At 53.3% G+C, this 18,143-nt stretch overlaps 2 protein-coding genes across 2 annotated transcripts; both read left to right on the top strand.

The window, feature by feature from the left end:
* The first annotated feature begins 209 nt into the window (after window positions 1–209).
* LOC113988332 (BPI fold-containing family B member 3-like) lies at window positions 210–5,645 on the top strand. Its single transcript, XM_027721819.2, has 14 exons — window positions 210–220; window positions 582–683; window positions 789–911; window positions 1,274–1,337; window positions 1,801–1,861; window positions 2,209–2,288; window positions 2,915–3,127; window positions 3,264–3,317; window positions 3,412–3,582; window positions 3,972–4,039; window positions 4,347–4,389; window positions 4,807–4,870; window positions 4,994–5,070; window positions 5,319–5,645. The coding sequence occupies exons 1-14, from the start codon at window positions 216–218 to the stop codon at window positions 5,391–5,393; spliced, it is 1,200 nt and encodes a 399-aa protein (XP_027577620.2). The 5' UTR covers window positions 210–215; the 3' UTR covers window positions 5,394–5,645.
* Window positions 5,646–10,629: 4,984 nt separating this feature from the next.
* LOC113988309 (BPI fold-containing family B member 4-like) lies at window positions 10,630–16,941 on the top strand. Its single transcript, XM_027721779.2, has 12 exons — window positions 10,630–11,212; window positions 11,870–11,978; window positions 12,249–12,428; window positions 12,522–12,942; window positions 13,378–13,482; window positions 13,939–14,085; window positions 14,352–14,415; window positions 15,047–15,107; window positions 15,692–15,783; window positions 15,892–15,934; window positions 16,646–16,699; window positions 16,856–16,941. The coding sequence occupies exons 2-11, from the start codon at window positions 11,870–11,872 to the stop codon at window positions 16,675–16,677; spliced, it is 1,254 nt and encodes a 417-aa protein (XP_027577580.1). The 5' UTR covers window positions 10,630–11,212; the 3' UTR covers window positions 16,678–16,699; window positions 16,856–16,941.
* The last annotated feature ends 1,202 nt before the right edge of the window (window positions 16,942–18,143 follow it).

The raw sequence follows: 18,143 nt of genomic DNA, 5'->3' as shown, positions 1-18,143 counted from the left end.
TTGGTGGAGATGGTCTGCTTGGGGGTCTCCTTGACAGGGATGGTGTCCTTGGTGGTATCCTTGGCAAAGATGGTGTCATTGATGGTCTCCTTGGCAAAGACGGTCTTGTTGATACTCTCCTTGATACTGTCCTCGAGCTTCTCATTGGCAAAAATGGTCTCCTCAGCAAAAATGGTCTCGTTGGCAGCCTTCTTGGGAGAAATGGTGAAGAACTCATGGGGTGAGTGAGAGTGGGAGATGAGTGGCCCTGAGCAGCCCAGTGTGTCTGGGCCATCCTTGGGAAAGGAGGCTCTAGTCTGGAGCCTGCTGACTGCACACACAGGGCCCCCTCTTTCCCCTCATGGGGCAGATTTATAAGTGGAGGTTCATCTGTTGGGAATTTCTGCCTGTGCCTGCCATGCCAGGGTGCCTTGTATGGGCTACATGCTGCTCCTGGCTGCTGGGGATCCCTGATGACCCAGGGTGGAGAGGACCCCAAGAGCATGGGTCTAAAATTGGCCACAGTGCTGGGGGCTGAGGGGACAGGGCACCCACTGCACAAATGTGCTCTTCATTGCCTTTTCCTCATTTCAACCATCCAGGCTGAGAATTGTGAACAACACCCTCCCCAAAATAAGCCTGCGCTCCCTGCCAGGCTTTGGCCACCAGGTGGACTTCAACACCCAGCTGCTGGTAGAGAGCAGGTATGGCATGTCCATGTGGGACATGGCTTAGGGGGGGTCATCATCTCTTTGGAAAGTAGACGGTCAGCAAATTTCCTGACCTGCACGCTGTGCTCCCTCGGGCAGTGTGCCGGGCCAGCCGCTCTGCGAGCAGGTGGAGGTGGATGCGACCATGCTGGTCCAGGACACGTGGACGGCTCACCAGAGCAACATGAACTGCAAGACTGTTGACATAAACACCCATGTGAGGTAGGAATCCGGTGTGAGGTAACACCTCTGTGAGTGGGCTGCCCATGGCTCCTGTGGCAGTGGGACACCTTGGTGCCATCAATGGCAGCGCTTTCCTGTCTGACACCTTGGAGGGTGAACTACCCGGCTGAAAGGCTTGGAGGGAAACTGCCATCCTTTTTTTTAAATTTGGGCTAAGAAAAGATCATTTCGGGGTGCTGGGAACCTAGCCCTGGGTGGGATTCAAAGGGCTTGGGTTTGGTAATATTTTGGCTCTGAATATGTACAATTCAAGTGAGCCCTTATGTTTCTCTTGTGTGAAACACTTCTACTTTCCAGTACTAACCTAAGTCACTTGTTAATTCCTATTTTCTTGTTACCAGTCCCAGAGTGCCAATTCTGGATGAGCCTTTGAAACGCCTCCTTAGTGATGTCCTGAGTGATCTGGTGAGTCTGCACAGCCATCTTCAACCAGCCACCAGCACAGTGCTGGGTGGGCAGGCAGAACAGGCAGCACAGGCAGCGTGGGCAGTGCAGGCAGGGCAGGCAGTGGGCCAGGCTGCCCCATGGATGTGGCTGTTTGCACAGCTGTGGGCTCAGCTGGGGCGGTCAGCCTGTCCTCCCTGCTGAAAGACACCAGCACCATCATCTGTGCCAGACTCTGCTGGCAAACAGATTTCTGAGGCAGGTGCTGGCTTAGCAGCCACTAAGCCAGGTGAGACCCACGCTGGGCCAGAGGGGCCACTCACCCACCCGATGCTGAGCTCTGTGTGACAGGGTGTCCCACCCAGCACTGCCCACAGTGGCTCTGCCCATGTGTGCAGCCCAGCAGAGCCTGCTGTCACTGTTGGTGCCATGTCATGTTGCACATGTTGCAGCAGGACCCTCTCACTTCTCTCTTCCTCCCCAGGGCTGCAACATCATCAATGCCAAACTCAACGTGGTGAACTCCCTGCTTGGCTCCAGGAACCGTAAGTGCTGGCACCTCCTTTCCCTGTGCACCTGGGGATCCCTGCACTTAGCATGGCTTGTTTTTTTACACTGGGTAAATACATATATTTTAGCAATTTTCTAAAAACACGACTCTCAGGTCAAGCCCAGCATTAAGATTCCCTACTCCTGCAGCAGCAGCCAGCTCTTCCTGCAGAAACCCACTGCAGGAACTGTTGCTTCTAGAAACAACATTTTTCTAGCAGCTTTTCCAGCTGGGAACTCAGTGAGCAGGAACTGCCATTGGTTCCAATAACTCTTGGGACCATGGGATTTGGGAGCACCCCCTGCCATTGCAGCTGAAGAGTTTTCTCCCCTGTGTCCACAGAGATGCTCCCGCTCGGGGCTCTGGGGGACCTGCCCCCCTTCTCCATCCTCGGTAGTGACTCCATCCAGCTGGATCTGAACGTAAGTGCCACCATGTTCCCTGGTCCCAAAACCTCTGATGTGAGTTTGGGTGGTTCACTGGAACGTGATGGCTGTTTGTCAAAGGCTCCTTGGATTCCAGCTGCCTTCAGGCACGTGTTCATTGGAAGAGTCTGATGAGTCTGCCCCAGCCACATCCCTGCTAATGCCACTGTTGTGTCTCTACCTGATTTTTTTTACCTGTTAATCCTTGATGGTGGCATGAGCCAGAACGGCTTCATGCTACTTAGCTATTAGTTAAGCATAATTGTAGCACTCTCATAGTTGTTAATTAGAAAAGTTTAATTTCATGCAGGAGCAGCAGTCACTGCTCACAGACGTGTTCTATTTATAAGTGGTTTGTCAAAGTCTGGAAATTGATAGGGACCGTAATCAGGCCCAAAATATCAGCAGTGTGTTTTTCCAGTTGGGAGATATGGCAGCATTTTAATGGGGAAGGGGTAGCAGATGCAGCCTTGTCTGTGCCAGAGCAGCCTGGAGCAGCCTTGTGTTCATTTAAGTGCCAACAAACCCTGTGTGAGCCTCTCCACAAGGTCCACGGGTGGGCAGGGTGCCCAGTGCAACCCTCTGAGCACCACCAACATCCCTGTCCACTCTGTTCTGTACAGCTCCTCTCCGGGAATGCCGAGGCTGGAGCAGTGGCCCCCACTCAGCAACTGCCACTCGCCGCCACCCTGCTGCTGGCCACTGGCCGCCCACCACAGCTCAGCCTCTCCCAGGACACCCTCAGCACCCTGCTGGAGCAGGTCCAGGGGCAGGGAGCCCTCAACCTCAGCATCACCAACTCGCTGATGAGCAGCCAATCCCCTCTGCAAGGCCAGGTCAGTGTCCTGGTTGCTCTTGGGTGACCCAAATGTGCTCGCTGCTGCCTGTTTGTGTTTGTAGGTTCAGCTGAGCCCCGTGTGGGCTTGGCACAAACCCTCCTGGCCAACGATGTCACTGGTGCTGTTCCCACAGGTTCCCGAGAGCACCTCGCTGTCCGTGTCTGCCCTTTTCCCGTTCATCCCCCAGGTCAGCCACCTTCTCCGTGTGCATTGATTCCAACCCCTCCACCCACCCCAGCCATGCAAATACCCCCTTGCCTTGACCTTCTCTGCCCCTGCAGCTTGCCCGGTCCCTCCCTGGCTCTCTGCCACTGGAGCTGCGTGTCCGGATGAGAGATGAGCCAGTGGTGGCCGTGAGGGATGGAAGAGCCACCGTCACCCTCAAAGCCTCCGTTGATGTCCACGTTCCTGCCCTACAGACCTCCCAGGGGCTCCTCTTCTCCGTCGACACGGTGAGTGAGCTCTGGGGGGATGAGATCCCCAGAACAGGGCAATGGCCGAGGCTGGCTGCCCGCTGGCATCCCCTTGGCTTGTCCTGCCCTTGGCTCTGCAGTATTTGTACTTTTGAATTTACTGCATCGTCAAAACGGTGGTGCTCAGTCCTTTAAACACACTCGTAACCAAGCACAAAGTGTAAGTAAAATGTTTCAGGAACAACTCAATATAAAGACAGGAAGGTGAACCCTGGGGAGAGAGATACATGATGCCATCCGTCACAAAAATGTGGCTTCTAGGCACAGACAAGTGTTTTTTCTTAGAATGAGTAATTTACAAATACACTTTTCAGTCTTGGGAGCTGTGCAGGGGAATAACCTCATTTCTTTCATTGTTCCATTTTCAGGACATTGTTCTGAACATCACCCCATCGGTCTCTGATGGCAAACTGCAAACCTCCCTGGCTCTTGACAGGTAGAGACAAGCTCTGCAGGTGGCAGGGCTCTGCCTGGGGACCAACAAATGGGGCTGGTGGCAGTGATGGGGGACTGTGATGTAGACATGGTAGAGATGCCATGTTAGGCTGCCAGAGCCTTCCTGCTGCCTCCCAGGCCCAAACTCAGACCAAGTGCATGACTGAAGTCATGAGACAGTTTCAAAATTTTATTTTCAAAATCCTGTATCTTTATGAGGGTGAGACAAATTCCAGACCAAGAAAGGGTCTGGAGGAGGAGGCTGCAGCTGATGCACCCCAACTCTGCCTTGTTTTTATCTTTTGTAGCATCAAGGTGACACGGTCCCCCCCGTCACTCAACCCTTCCGCCGTAAGTGCTTGCACTGGATCGAGGTGCTGCAGGGATTGATGCAATGGCCAGGGAGTCTGTGTATGAGAGGAAAACCCAAAACCCAATTCTTCTTCAGTCTTCACCTTTCTTCTTCCTCTGGTAGAGGCCAATTACTCTCTGCCCTGCCAATCCCCCATGCCCTACAGCGATGACACTTGCGTCTCTCTTCACTTTGTGGCAGCACAGTGGGGGTGCTGGGAAGGGGAGAGGAATAACCAAGAAGAAATTACCCCAAAAGCATGTCCCTGAAGATCCCACCTCAGTCCTGGAGGGGTTTCACTGAAGGAAGCTTCTCAGCATCTGTGTTCCATAGCAAACTGCGTAGAACTCAATTGATAACCCTAACCTCAATAACCATTGCTCTCTTCTGCTGCTGACACATCTTCTTCCCTGCAGGTCCCCTCGCTCACAGAATGGCTCAAGCAGATCCTCACGGCTACATATGTACCTGGTGTTAATGGTATGGCAGGGTGGGGTCCCCTCTTATCTCAGACTCAGACAGATTTGGGGCTCTGCCCCTCCCCTTGCTGCCTGTGTTCAGGGTTTCCTCCCTGTGACAAGATGCTTTCACCTATTTTTGCAGATGCCTTCCATGTGTCGGTCCCTCTGCCCAACGTCCTCAACACCAACCTCAGGAACGCTGAAGTTACCATCACTGATGTAAGGATTGCACTTCCCACCACGCCGTGTCCCGGGGAGTGGGGATGTGCCCACCCGGGGTTTGGGACCTGCAGATCCCACAGCCCCACACTACCTCGGCCAACCCCATTTCCCATGGGCTGCTCCCAGCGTCCAGGAGGTCCCTCTGCTGGTGTGGGCCCACAGAAAAACCTCACCTGGGGATATAGGAAAACACAGGTAAAAGTCTGAATGAGAAAACTGAGTAGTTTTTGTGCTGCATCTTCCAGGCGGACGAGCTTCCCGGCCAGGCCACTCTTGAAGGATACTGCTCGAGAGTAGCCTCAATGCTGCTCCCTTTCTGAGGCAGCACACCGTGCACCCCAAGACTTGCTCCACTCTCTCCCCCTTCCTTTCCCTCAAGCACTGCCCTGTGCTGTAGCTGTGGCCTGAGCAAGGCCGGTGATTGCCTCTGGCTGGCATCGGGGTGGGAAAGCTGCTCTGCTGGTGGATGTTAGGGTGTTTCTAGGGCCCCTTTTAACATCCACAGCTATTCCTTAGGCAGAAAGATTACTCTTGTATTGCTCTTTCAATAAAAATCTCTCATTGCCTCAGTATTTCCCTTTCTGGATATTTATTTATACGAGTTCTGGCTGCCAGCACCCGTTTGCACTGTGTTCCTCTGCCACACGGCCCACGGAGGGGTGGCACAGCAGGGTGAGGAGGCTGCACCTACAGCCAAGAAACTGGTACCTTCAGAGAGCATTTCTGAAGCTCAGCCTGTGACACCAGGTGTGAAACAGCCACTCACAGGGCCGCTGGGTTTGGTGGTGGTTGGTGCCCTGCTGCAGCCCATCTTGTGCCTGACTGATGGAGGGCAGAGAGGGGCTTGCCATGCAGCACTGGCACAGATATAGCAAAGCTCCTGCTGACATCTCCCACTCCTTTGGAGCCCTTGTTCCAGCCGCTGCAGGGAGCAGTTCCTGGCCAGTGGCTTGCTGGCAGCAGATCCCACATGGTGGGATGGTGCTTGTTGTGCAAGGCTCTGTCCAGAACCAGGCATGGGTAACCTGAGCTCACACCTCCTTTGTTTAGAGGCATACTATCCCCTGGTTGTGTAAGACGCACTAGGTTGCCCAAAAAAGCACATTTGATCTCACAAAGGTATTAAGTGTCGAGGGCACCTGGACAAAAGGGCCCTTATAGCCTGGAGTGGCCGGGGAGGTGTCCCAGCACAGGGACTTTTTGGAGGCTGTGGAAGTACTGTCTGCTGGGAAGGAGCTGGCAGCTGCAGGGTGGGTGGGGCAATCCTCAGGAACCACTCCTCGAGGTTCCTCAAGCACTAAAGGAGAGAAAAATCTCCTGGCACTTTTCTGAAGGCTCCTCATGTGCTTGCTGGAAAATTAAAAAATTCCCCCTGATACAGTAACCTGTGTGTGCCAGCTGGTGTGCAAGTGCCAGCAGGGATTTCTCTGGAACAAGCTGATTTCCCAGCATGGCTCTTTCAGATCAGCACAGCCTCACTGTTACAACCACAGAATCTCAGGCTCCTTTTCCTTCCCTTTAGTCCTGGGCTCTGGGGTAACAGTGCTGCCTGATACTGGGTGTCCAACAACCTGTTGCTCAATGCTTTTCCCTGGCTTAAAAATCTTTACTTATATTGGAATGTATGAAACTTATGTGAAAATCATGTAATTAAAATTTCAACTGGCCAGACCCCTAAAAGGAGAAAGCTCTGTGCAGGGTTTGATGGCAAGTGATGTGTCCAGCTCTTACAGGCTCCCTCGGTCAAGAACAAGTCCTCTGAGGTGTCCTGGGAGAGGTGTCACTCCAAAATGGATATCCCAGCACTGACAGAAGTGGGGACCTGCTGGGTGGCCTCATAGGAGGTGTCCTTGATGGTGGTGATGGTCTGCTTGGTGGTACTACTGGTGGTCTGCTGGGTGGTGGTGGTGAAGGGCTGCTGGGAGGACTGGCTGGTGGCCTGATCGGTGGAGGGGGTGATGCTGGTGGTGGCTTGCTGGGTGCAGGGGGTGGTGGAGGTGCTTATGGTGGAGGTCCCAGAAACCCTCCCAGAGGCTGGCCAGCAGCTGGTGGCAATGTCCCCAGGGATGGCAGCCCTGTGGGGGTTGCTGGAAGAGCGCAGGGACAAGGAGGTCTGCTTGGCAACGGAGGTCTCCTCGGCACAGCAGGGATCCTCAGTGGCTCTGGTGGCCTTCTTGGCAGAGCAGGGCTCCTGGGAAATGGAGGGCTGCTGGGAGGCAGCGGCCTGCTCGGCGTCCTCGGGGAAGGTGGCTTGCTCAGCACCATCCAGGGGCTCACCAGGTAAGGACAGCACCGTCCGGGTGCCTTGCAGGGGGAACATCTCAGTGCTGTTTTGGGGGAGCAATGGTGGTGCTTCGGTAGATGCTCAGGTCTGGTTTGGAGCTGATGCTTTGAGAAAAACAAGATAAAAGCTGCCTGGGAATCCTGCAGGTTTGCACCGCAAAGGAGCCTCCTGAGCTGCCCAGGGAAGGGCAGAGGAGGCGGCAGCACGGACGTGTTTGCCCATAGAGGGTGCACGAGCTGCGCGCTGGTGGCTGCTGCCGAGCCAACACTCCCGTCTGCAGCCCACACGATTAACTCTGCTTTGAAGCCCAGCAGAAGCAGAAAAAAATGATAAAGCAAAAGAACCAAGCTTCTGATAAAACTGGAAAATAACTAAACCAGGGATATAACTGAGAAAACTCGGTATCTTTTGCCATTTCTGGTCTAACTGGTCTCTGACTCGCCCACCTCCTCAGCGTGGCTGTGTGTGAGCAGTGGAGCCGGGCTGGTTTGTGCCGGGCTCAGGGCTGTCACTCGCAGTGTCCCCCTCGCTGTCCCTGCAGGCTGAGGATCGTGGAGGAGACGCTGCCCAGGGTATCCCTGAGGCTCCTGCCTGGCATCTCGAGTTTGCTTGACATCACCATGGAGGTGAACATCACAGCAAGGGTCAGGCTGACCATGGATGGCATGGGCTACCCCGAACTGGTGACAGAGAGATGTGACACGCTCCTCAGTGGCATTAAAATCAGACTCCTGAGCGGGTGAGTGACGGTGGTGTCCTCCTCTGCCACCACGAGCTCTGCCAGCCCCACCCTGAGAATGGCAAACACATGAAGGCATTTCCCTGTTATACATCTCCATCCCACCATCCCTGCAGGTGATGGCCACTCACTGGCCATGTCACGGGGCTGAATAACGGGCTGGTGGTGATGGTCTCTGTGTTCCCCTCACACAGCCACAGAGAACAGATGTGCTCTCCCAGAAGTCCTGTGGGACAGTTCTGTCCCGTGTGCCACGTACACAGGTCATTTTAACTGACATGGTGTGGGGTCTCCTGAGATGTGAGCATGTGGTGTGTACATTGTAGGAGCCACTCGGGCTGAGGTTGTTTCTGCTCATTTAAGGAGACTATACACTAGTAGATAAAAGGCAGCAATAAATTTCCCACTGGCTATTTTGGGATGCAAATTACAGTTATCTCATGCAAAATCCAAGCAGAAACGATTCACTTTGCTGCTGCAATTGCCTTGCTCCGGGAGGTCTGTGCTCGGCGCTATTCATAGGGAATTGTTTAACAAGACCCATTTACTTTGCAGCAGGTTGTTTTCATGGTGCTCCTTTATTTTTCCACAGCCTGCTCCCAATTGTGGATAATTTATTGGCAAGCGTCCTGAACAGACTTCTTCCTAATCTGGTAAATCAGAAATAAACCCTATTCTGGGAAGGAGTGATGAGTTTGAAAAGCTGCAGTGCAGCTCCCCATGACATTGCTGGTGCTCAGAGCAGGAGCACAGTCAGTGTTCCAGGGCTGCTGCATCCACCCACCCAGTGGCTTGGGATTAGTGGGGGACACATACCATGTCTCCAGCAGCTTGGGAGAAGCTTTTCCCTCCTTCTCAACATGAGGTCTGCCCAAGTGCTGAGAGTTCCTAACGGTGCTCTGGACCATGTTACAGACTAATGGAGTCTCTCCTCCCACCCGAAAGCCACAGGGTCTTTCTAGCCATCGCCCATGGGCTCCTGGGCCCCAATCCCACTTCTCTGAGGGAGGGCAAGGTGCCCAGGGACACACCCAGAGCTGGTGGAGTCCCCATTGGGACTGCCATCCCACGTACCTGGTGCTCCCATGCCCAGGGAAAGCCCTGCAGAGCCAGGTGGGGCTGCGTGTCCTTGTCTGGTTCTGAACAGGGGTTCTCACCAGCCCACCCTGACTCCTGCAGCTCTGCCTGGTGGTCGACATCGCCCTGGGACTTGTCAGTGACCATCTGGGACTTGTGAACTGTAAGGACATGATGGGTCCCACGTCTTGTCACTGCCCTGCACCACGTGTCACCTCCGCTCCAGCTGTGGGAGGACTGGGACCCCACCGCACCTTGGGGGGAAAGAGCAAACCCCTCACTTCACCCTGACCCCAGATCTGCCCCATGCCAGGAGCAGGGACCTCCAGCAGCTCCCTGGCTCTTCTGGAAGAAAAGGAGCTGCCGGGCAATGAAGGGAGGATTTGCAGCTGAGTCCAACAGGGAAACACAGACACTCCCTTCCTCTGTCCCCAGCACTGGTGCCTCTGGTTTGCTGGGCAGCATCCAGTACACTGTGTTCAGCCTTCCCCTGCTAACAGGCCAGTTCCTTGAGGTGGACTTGGAACATGAGTCCTGCATCTTCTCCTTCCATCTATGCACAGGGGTTGGGATATTTCCCTTGGGTTCAGGAGGACTCCTTGGGCTGTGTACCCCTGAACAGGGGGCTCCAAGGCGAGCTGTGGAAGTTGGCAGAGGTCCTGGCTCTGTGCCCTGCTCTCACCACTGTCATGGGAGAGCGCAGCAGGGTTTGGGTTTCATGAGAAGGAAGTGTCACGGGCCTGACTTGGCGAGGCCATGCATGCAACCATTTCACACCGAGGGAATATGAAGTTAACCGTAAAGGCAAATATTGCAAACATTTTGACCTGTGTTTCCTTTCCTTGTGATTCCAGGGAAGTCACACTTCACAGCCAGCAAAGAGGAAATGTCCCTGCTCCATCCTTCCCTGGGCTTTCCTCATTCCTCACGTCGGGTATATAAAAGCCACTGCCAGCAGCTGTGACCATGGGCAGCTCCACTGTGACATCAAAGGGTCCAGGTAAGTGGCACTGAAGGACTATGGCCACCGTGCCAGCTCCATCAGGCAACCCACAGCTCAGTGTAACTCGACTTGAAAAGCAGGAATTTTAATGATGTTTTCCTTTGATTTCTGTAGCAGCATTTAATCATTTATGAAAATTAATTTTTAAAGCTAGCAGAGATCTTCCTTGTTAAACTCCACGTTTATTCCTGTTGTTGTTAAGTTTGTGATAATGACTAAGCTGGCAGAAAAGGACTGGAAGTTTTTTCATGATCTCGGTGACCAGAATTCAGAGCAATTTTCAGCTTTCCAGACCTCGTCTCAGCTGGTGTAAAATAAGTGTTTATCTGCAAAGCCAGACGTGCCTTTTGCATGTGCAAGATGCTCAGCTCGCTGAAATGTGTGTGACCGAGGAGCAGCACCCCGACAGATATTGCTAATAACCGCAGAGATAGCTGCCTGCTTGGTCACGTATTCTCTCTAAGAGCTCTTCTAAGAGCCCTGACATCCATTTTGGCACCCTTTTGCAATGCTGTGCACGTCTCGCAGAGCCCCTCCAACAAATCCCACTGATTTTATTTGACACGATTTTCAATAGAAGCTGCTCGAGCCTCTCTCCTTCTCTCCTGTTCAATAATCGTGGCTACAGGAGCTGTGCATCATTACGTGCTGATCAAAGGGAAAATGTAAAAGACAGTCGAGTGAATTAAAGTCTAATTTAATTGTGCCGAGAACTGTCATAGAGGGATTTTTTAAAAGTATCTGGAAGAAACAAAGGAGTTGTTCAGTCTGACCTAAATAATGTTATTTCTCAATGCTGAACCTCTGCAATCTGCACCTCTTACCTTTTTTTCCTCAGGAGGGATGAGGCGGGGTTTCCATCTGGGGCACAGGCTGTGAAGGCAGGTGCTCCTGGAGCTGGGACCCACGGCAGCACTGCAGCAAGAGCCTCTTCTCCTTTCTTTGCAAACACCTTTCTGTGCATAAACAAACACTTCCCAGCCTGCACTGTCATCCCGAGAAGCTGAGTTTGGGCAGGAACAGGAGGTCCTTGAAGGTGCGTTCTTTTGGCTCGGGGCAGATCAAACACAGGGAAAACGGGCTCTTCTCACTGCCTGAGTGAAGCAAGATGAGAAAAACAAACAATCTGCCCACAGGAAAGTGAGTCTGATTCTGGATGTGCTTTGGGCTTTAATAACTCAGGGTGCTCTTCACAGTGGGCAGAAGGACACTGCTGAAATGCTCATCATTTTTTATCCGGCCGTGCCCCTCTGAGAGTTCCGCTTTCAGGACCATTTCGGAGCGGTGGGAAGCCATCTATCTCTCTCAGTACAAGGTCCTCCTCCCTCATCTCCATCCCTTTTCCTCTCTTAAAATGGCATTTTCGCTTCCCTGCAGTATCAGCCACCCAGCTCTGCAGTGTGGGAGCCCAGACATGGATGGTTCTGGAGCAGTGCAGCACCGGGCTCCAGCTACTCTCTGCTAACCAGAGAGTGGTTCAGCCTTTCTGGGTGGGAAGAAGGTGTTGCAGGCCTGGACTGATCCCCTGGGATCTGGGGGGGGGGGGTGGTTTCTGGAAGCTGAATGTCCAGGGGGAACCTCCCCCATCACCCCAGGGCAGTGCACGTGAAGGATGAGGAGCTGTACCAGTACCCAGACTGTCTGTACCCATATGCTGGAACTGGTGCGTGGGCTGATGTGGCTCTTTCCACAGATGTTGGGTCAGGAGATGCCACACTTCTGGTGTCTCATCCTTTTCGTGGGCCTCCTGCCCTCCTCCCAGGGCTTCCTCAACCTGCTGAACCCAAAGCAAGCTGCAGGTGGTGAGTTCAGATATTTTCTGTGTTTCCAGGGGAGGGACATGGCACAGTCCTGTGCCATTTTAGGCTCATGGCGTGTCCCTCTGGTCATCAGGGAGATGCTTCCTGGTAGGATCATCTCTGTGGGGAACCCAGCTTTGCTCAAGGATGCTCAGGGATCCCTATGAGATCTCACAAGCAGAGCAACCTAATGTGGCCAAATCAACCTTTCCTGCCAAAGGAATCTTTCCAATGGTGGAAGTCTGATTAGTAACTGGGCCTCCCCTGGTGCAGGTCTGCTTGGTCTCATCGGTGGAAAAAGTGGATTGCCTGGCACAGGTGTTCTTGGTGAAGGTGGGCTGCTTGGCACCGGCCTCCTGGGCAAGGGAAGTGCAAGTGAAGCAGAAAGCGAAGGTCCCCTTGAAGCAGAAAATGAACCCAGCAGATCTGGGGTCCTTGGCACAGGCCTCCTAGGTGAGGAAGGTCTGCTTGGCATGGACGTGCTTGGGAGAGGAGGGTTTCTGGGCAGTGATGGCCAGGACAGTAACAGAGTTCTGACTGTTGCAGGAGGACATCCTGGCAGCAGCGGTCTGCCTGGCACAGGCATCCTCGGTGGGAAAGGCCTTGGCACAGGCATCCTTGGTGGAGAAGGACTTGGCACAGGCATCCTTGGTGGAGAAGGACTTGGCACAGGCATCCTTGGTGGAGAAGGACTTGGCACAGGCATCCTTGGTGGAGAAGGACTTGGCACAGGCATCCTTGGTGGGGAAGGCCTTGGCAATGGTCTCCTCGGCAATGGCCTCATCGGCAATAACAGCCTTCTTGGAGATAAAGGTCTGCTTGGCACAGGGCTGCTTGGGAAAGGAGGTCTCCTAGGCAACGGAAGTCTACTTGGTCTTGATGGTCTTCTGGGTGAAGCAGGAGGACTTCTGGGTGCAGGAGGCCTGCTGGGTGGTAGAACCTCTCAGAAAATATCACGCTATGCCTGGTGAGTCAGAAGCCCCATGGTAGGGCTCACTGCAGGGTGACCAATAGTGTCCAGGGCATCAGACCCTCCCTGTCATACAAACCACCAGTCCTGGGCTCACATGAAGATCTGTGACAGGGGAAATTCCAACCAGAAATGGGAAAAGTCTTCCCCATGGGAGTGCTGTGACACTGCAATGGGCAATCTGGGAGGTGGGGGAATCTTCATCCTCAGAGGTGGTTGAGAGCAAGCAGGACACAGCCCTGAGAAACCTGACCCTGCTTTGAGATTGGCTTTTCTTGGAGCAGGGGTTGGTCCTTCCCTACCTTCACTTTTACCTGGGAATATCCAAATGGGTAACAGGTCAAACGATGAGCGGGAAGAGATGGGACTGTAGGGTCTGCTCCTGCTGATCCTGCCATCTCAAGGTGGGTTTGATTTGGTGTTGACCCCCAGGTTGAAGGTGCTGAACCTCGAGAACGCCCGAGTGTCATGGAAGGTCCTTCGTGGGACTGAGCTGGTGCTGAACCTGTACTCGAAGCTGGTGCTCCGCTTTCCAGGGTGAGCAGGGCTGGAGAGTGAGGCCACGGGGGCCTGAGAGCACTGGGGAGGATGGGACACTCCCTGCTGCTGGAGAAACATCCCCAAGTGCTGAGCAAACGGGCTGGTGAGGAAAGCTCTGAGCTGTACTGCTGCCTCTCCCTGCAGCCATTTCCAGCTGTCCTTACTCCAAAGCTGCTATTGCCATCCCTGGAAGTGTTCAAAAAACCTGTGGATATGGCACCAGAGGACATGTTTAGTGGTGAACATGCTGGTGGTGCTGGGTTGATGGTTGGACTTGGTGATCTAGAGGTGTCTTCCAACCTTAATGATTCTATCATTCTGTGATCTTCTATAGGACCAGGAGCCTGACAGAAGTCCCAAGACTAAAGCACTGTACCAGCTGAGCCTGTGTTGCAGCTCCTGTGCCGCTTCTGTTTCCCCCATAACCCTCCACGCTACTCCCCTTTTTTCCAGGATTTTTAGCTTTCTGAGTGAATCCTCGGTAGAAACGAACATCACGTCACACATCGCCGTGACCCAGGACACCCCCGGGGACCTCAAGCTGGTGATTAAGGATTGCAAGAACCTGCTTGGCGGCTTCAGCATCAACCTGCGGAAGGGGTGAGTGTGTGGGTGAGCTCCTGCAAGTTTGCAGTGGGGCAGAACTTCAGTGTCACGGACTGACACCATAACAACCAGATTATGGGATTCAGATAACCATCTGCAATTCCTGCTAGAGCCTGGGGGAGCTGTGGGCTTGCGGCATCTTTTAATATAAGAGGAGACAAGACGAGAGGGGCTCCTCCACAGCCACTGGTTTGTCTTGATGTCAAGTCCTAGGTTTTGACAACTTCCCTGGTAATTTTGTGTGTCCTTTCCCTCCCCAGCCTCCTCACCAACCTGGTGAGCAGCATGCTGAACTCTACTCTCAAGACCCTTGTCCCTGCACTGGTGAGTGTCTGAATGTTCTTTGCTGTGAAGATGCATTTCAGCTGCAATCAGTGCTCCTGCCAGAACTCTCTGGAAGATACACACACACACACACACACACACACACACACACACACACACACACACACACATACACAGAGGATCACAGAACAGCTTAGGTTGGAAAGGACCTTAAAGATCAGTTATACCAACCCCCCTCCCATGGTCAGAGATGATATATATACACAATATATTTACAATATATATTTATGCCTGCAGCCCATAAGTGAATTCCACAAAATTCCTTGATCTTCCTTAGAGTCAGAATTTATTTGTTAGGAGTAATTTCAATTCCATCATGCAATGTTATGGGATAATTTGTACTCGGGTGTTCCCTGGGGGGGATGAGCAGAAGCGACAGCTCCACTTAGAGCAAAGGGGCCTGTTAGAGAATCTCTTGTCCTGTTCAGTAGAACCTGTGCTGTTTTAAGAAGAGGGCTGAACGAGTCATATGGCTCTTCTTCCATGGAGGAACTGTGCTCTAGGAGCCTATTGTTCCATCTTGATTTGTCTGTGAAACTCAAGCCGTACTGGAGAACGTGCTGCTGCACCCACAGTGTTCTCACCAGGGCTGTGCCACTTGTCGTTGCAGCTCTGCCCGTTAGTGAACATCTGGGTCGGCATCATCAACATGAAACTACAGTTCCTCAACCGTAAGTTGTTAAGTTTTCTTTTCTATATTGAGTGACACTTGGGTTTTGTGTGTGGGAGCAGGAGTCTCTCTGCATGGAGCAGGAGCAGCTTTGCTCTGCCAGCAAAGCCGCTGTGGGTGGCACAGTCCTGGTTCACTGCCACTGCCAGACACCACAGTCCTGCTCTTCTCATGGGTGTTTGTCCCACCTGGGACAGACTCAAGCTGCTGCCAAGAGGTGTCTCTGTCAGGACCCTCCACTGCAGCCCTGCAGAACCTGTGGGGTTTTCCTTCCCCAGATCTGTTCATGTCAAATCTCACACAGACATGATTGCTGCTTCACTGCGAGCAGAGCTGTCCCTATTTACCCCCAACATTTCCCCTGTGATGGGACATGCATCTGGAAGTTCCTGGGCAGCAGCTTTCATGGGAACCTTTGAACCCCGGGAGGTTTGAGATCCACAGGAAGGACGAGGGGTTTTACTCCGTGGTGGGCAGGACGATATTCTCCCAGCCTCTGCCAGACGCTGCGGGCAGAGGGCGCCGGCAGGCTCTGGGACCCACAGCCAGCTCTGCCCAGCCCTGATGGCCTCTCCCTGTCCCCAGGCGTCGTCTCCTTCGGGCTCCTGGGGAAAATCTACTCTGCCCTCTCCAAACTGCCGGTGACATCTGGGCATTTTGTGGAGCTGGATCTGCAGGTACAGCCCTGTCCCATCCCGTGTCCCATCCCGTGTCCCATCCCATGTCCCTGCACTGCTGCCCTCCCTCCACATTCACACATTCTAACGCCTCCTTGTTCTTTGCAGAATTCCCCATTCCCAAGCACCTTCATCGACTGGCTCCTCCAGAGTGAGTCTGTCTCCAGTGCCACTATGGGGATCCCCAGTGGTGTCTGTGAGCCAGAACAGGGCAGTTAAAAGGGGGACACCATCCTGGGTAGTGGCCAAGAGTGGAAAGGGGGTCCTCATGGTTCTGGGATGCAGCCAGAGCTGCCAGAGCTGCCGACTCATCTTGGAAGAGTCCCACAGAGCACTTGTACCCGGCATGGCACAGCAGTGCTGGGGGTGCTTGGAGTGCCTGGTCCTCAGAGACATCCCCCCAGCTCAGGTGTGAGCAGCTTTGCCATTCTGCAGCAGTGGTTCCTACACAGAGAGAGAAAGTCTGTGCGCTCCTACTTATGCCCTGCACAGCCCTAGAAAAGTCACTTCACCTCTTATAAAAGGATTTAATAATATTTGCTTAATAGGAGTGAATAATGGTCCTCAGGATGCTGCGAGGATTAATTAATATTTGCAGAGGTGATTGGAAGAGCTTTCAGCTTCATATGCATGGAAAGTTAATATACAGGGGAGGGAAGGAAGAGTTGGAAGCCATCCCAGCTTCTCCAGAGCCATATTCCTCAGGGCACTAAATCATCTCTGCCCATAAAGCCGGGGGCTCTCGGGCAACTGGCACATGGGACACTGCCAAGCCTGGCCCAGCAGTGGGGGCTGCCAGGGGACTGTGGGGCTGGGGGGGCCTGGAGGAGGGAGTGCACTGACCTGGGTGTCTCTCCCCCAGTCGCAGGTGTCGATCCCGGGAGCAATCCATAGCCACAGACTGGAAGTACGTGGGGTAAGGAGGATTTGCTGCCTGGGGACCTGGCTCAGGACTCTGCTGCCAGTTGTGCCAGCGCCGGTGCCTGGTCTGGGTGGGATGAGTCCTGACCCTGCTGCCTGCTAGCAGGGGACGGGGAGAGCACAGGGCTGTCTAAAAACCTCATCCCTCCAGGTGCCTCCACAGGCGATTCCTGAGGAGGAAGAGGAGGGAAGGGAGGAAGATGACTCGATACCTGGAGAATAGACATGAAAGTGGAGAAAACCCAGCAAAACCTCGCATTTTCCTCTGCTCTACATTTCAGACTTCTCAGACTTTGGTGTCTTTTTACAGCCCAGGGTTATCTGTGCCTATGATCAGCCATGTCAGTGGTTAGCTGTGTGGGTGGTTAGCCATGCTGGTGACTACAGAGGCAGGAGCCCCAGATCTTGCCTCTGTGCTCTCCTGGTTCTCACGGCCACAAGCCACTTGTTATGGCACTCACTGATGAAGGGAACACCTTCACCCCTTGTTTCTTCCTCACGCCCACCCCAGCTTCACTGGGGCTGGGTTTTGGGCCAGGTAATGGCTCAGCACAGAGGGGATATTCCAGGTGCTGGAAGCAGGCAGCTGGGCTGAAGGCAGGGGTTTGGTCCCCTCACAGCCACCCCTCAGGAATTTCAGGATTTTGCACCAACTGCACCAGACCCCTGAGAAGGGAAGGGAGAAAAGGGATGAACCTGAACCTAAAAGCTGTAAATGCTTTGTCTTTGCTCTCCTTCTGCTTCTTGATTAGCTTACCATTTCAAAAGGGAATTTTGCTGTTTCCAGTGATTTCAAGAGGCAAAAAGGCCCCCAGTCTAATCCAGGCGCACACTCAGCCGATTTGTTCCCAAACAGCGACGCTTTGAACTGATCAGAGCGAGCGCTATCCTGCCTTGTAATCTCCGAGTGGATTTGGATGTGCTGCATTGTGAGTGAGGTGGATTTGAGGCTGATTCACACCCTTCTGTTACTCCTTACAATAAAAAGGATTTTTCTTCGTCTGCATTCAGCACGTGACTTGGTTCCTTTCCAAACTGCCAAAGGATTTTTGCATTTGTGAGGGTTTTGTTATTTATCTCTCCCATCAGCTACAGGAGTAACTCGCATGTGGGGAATATTGAATAGGTGAGTCTGCTGGGAAGGTGGGGAATCACAAGCTGCTCCAGCTCCAGAGCCAGGCCTGAGTCGAGCCCAAGCCCTGCTCAGGCTGCTGAAGCCCCTCTCTCACAGCTTAAAGTAGCTACAGAAATGTGGTCAATGTGTGAAATAATATTCCCCTCATTTGTATTTATGTAGATTTATTCTGCCCCTGTCCCTGAGCTGCTGGTTCTTTCAATGCCTGTTCCTGCTCCCACCTGTTGCCAGAGAGCTGGGATCTGTTCAACATGAACAAACACATCCCTGGTGCCCCATCAAGGCAGGTCCCTGCCGGACTAGG

Source organism: Pipra filicauda, unplaced genomic scaffold, assembly GCF_003945595.2.
Source record: "Pipra filicauda isolate LSUMZ 115617 unplaced genomic scaffold, ASM394559v2 scaffold385_size793830_pilon, whole genome shotgun sequence".
Lineage (NCBI taxonomy): Eukaryota > Metazoa > Chordata > Aves > Passeriformes > Pipridae > Pipra > Pipra filicauda.
The sequence above is the reverse complement of the archived record's forward strand: the minus strand, read 5'-3'. Positions and strand labels throughout refer to the sequence as shown.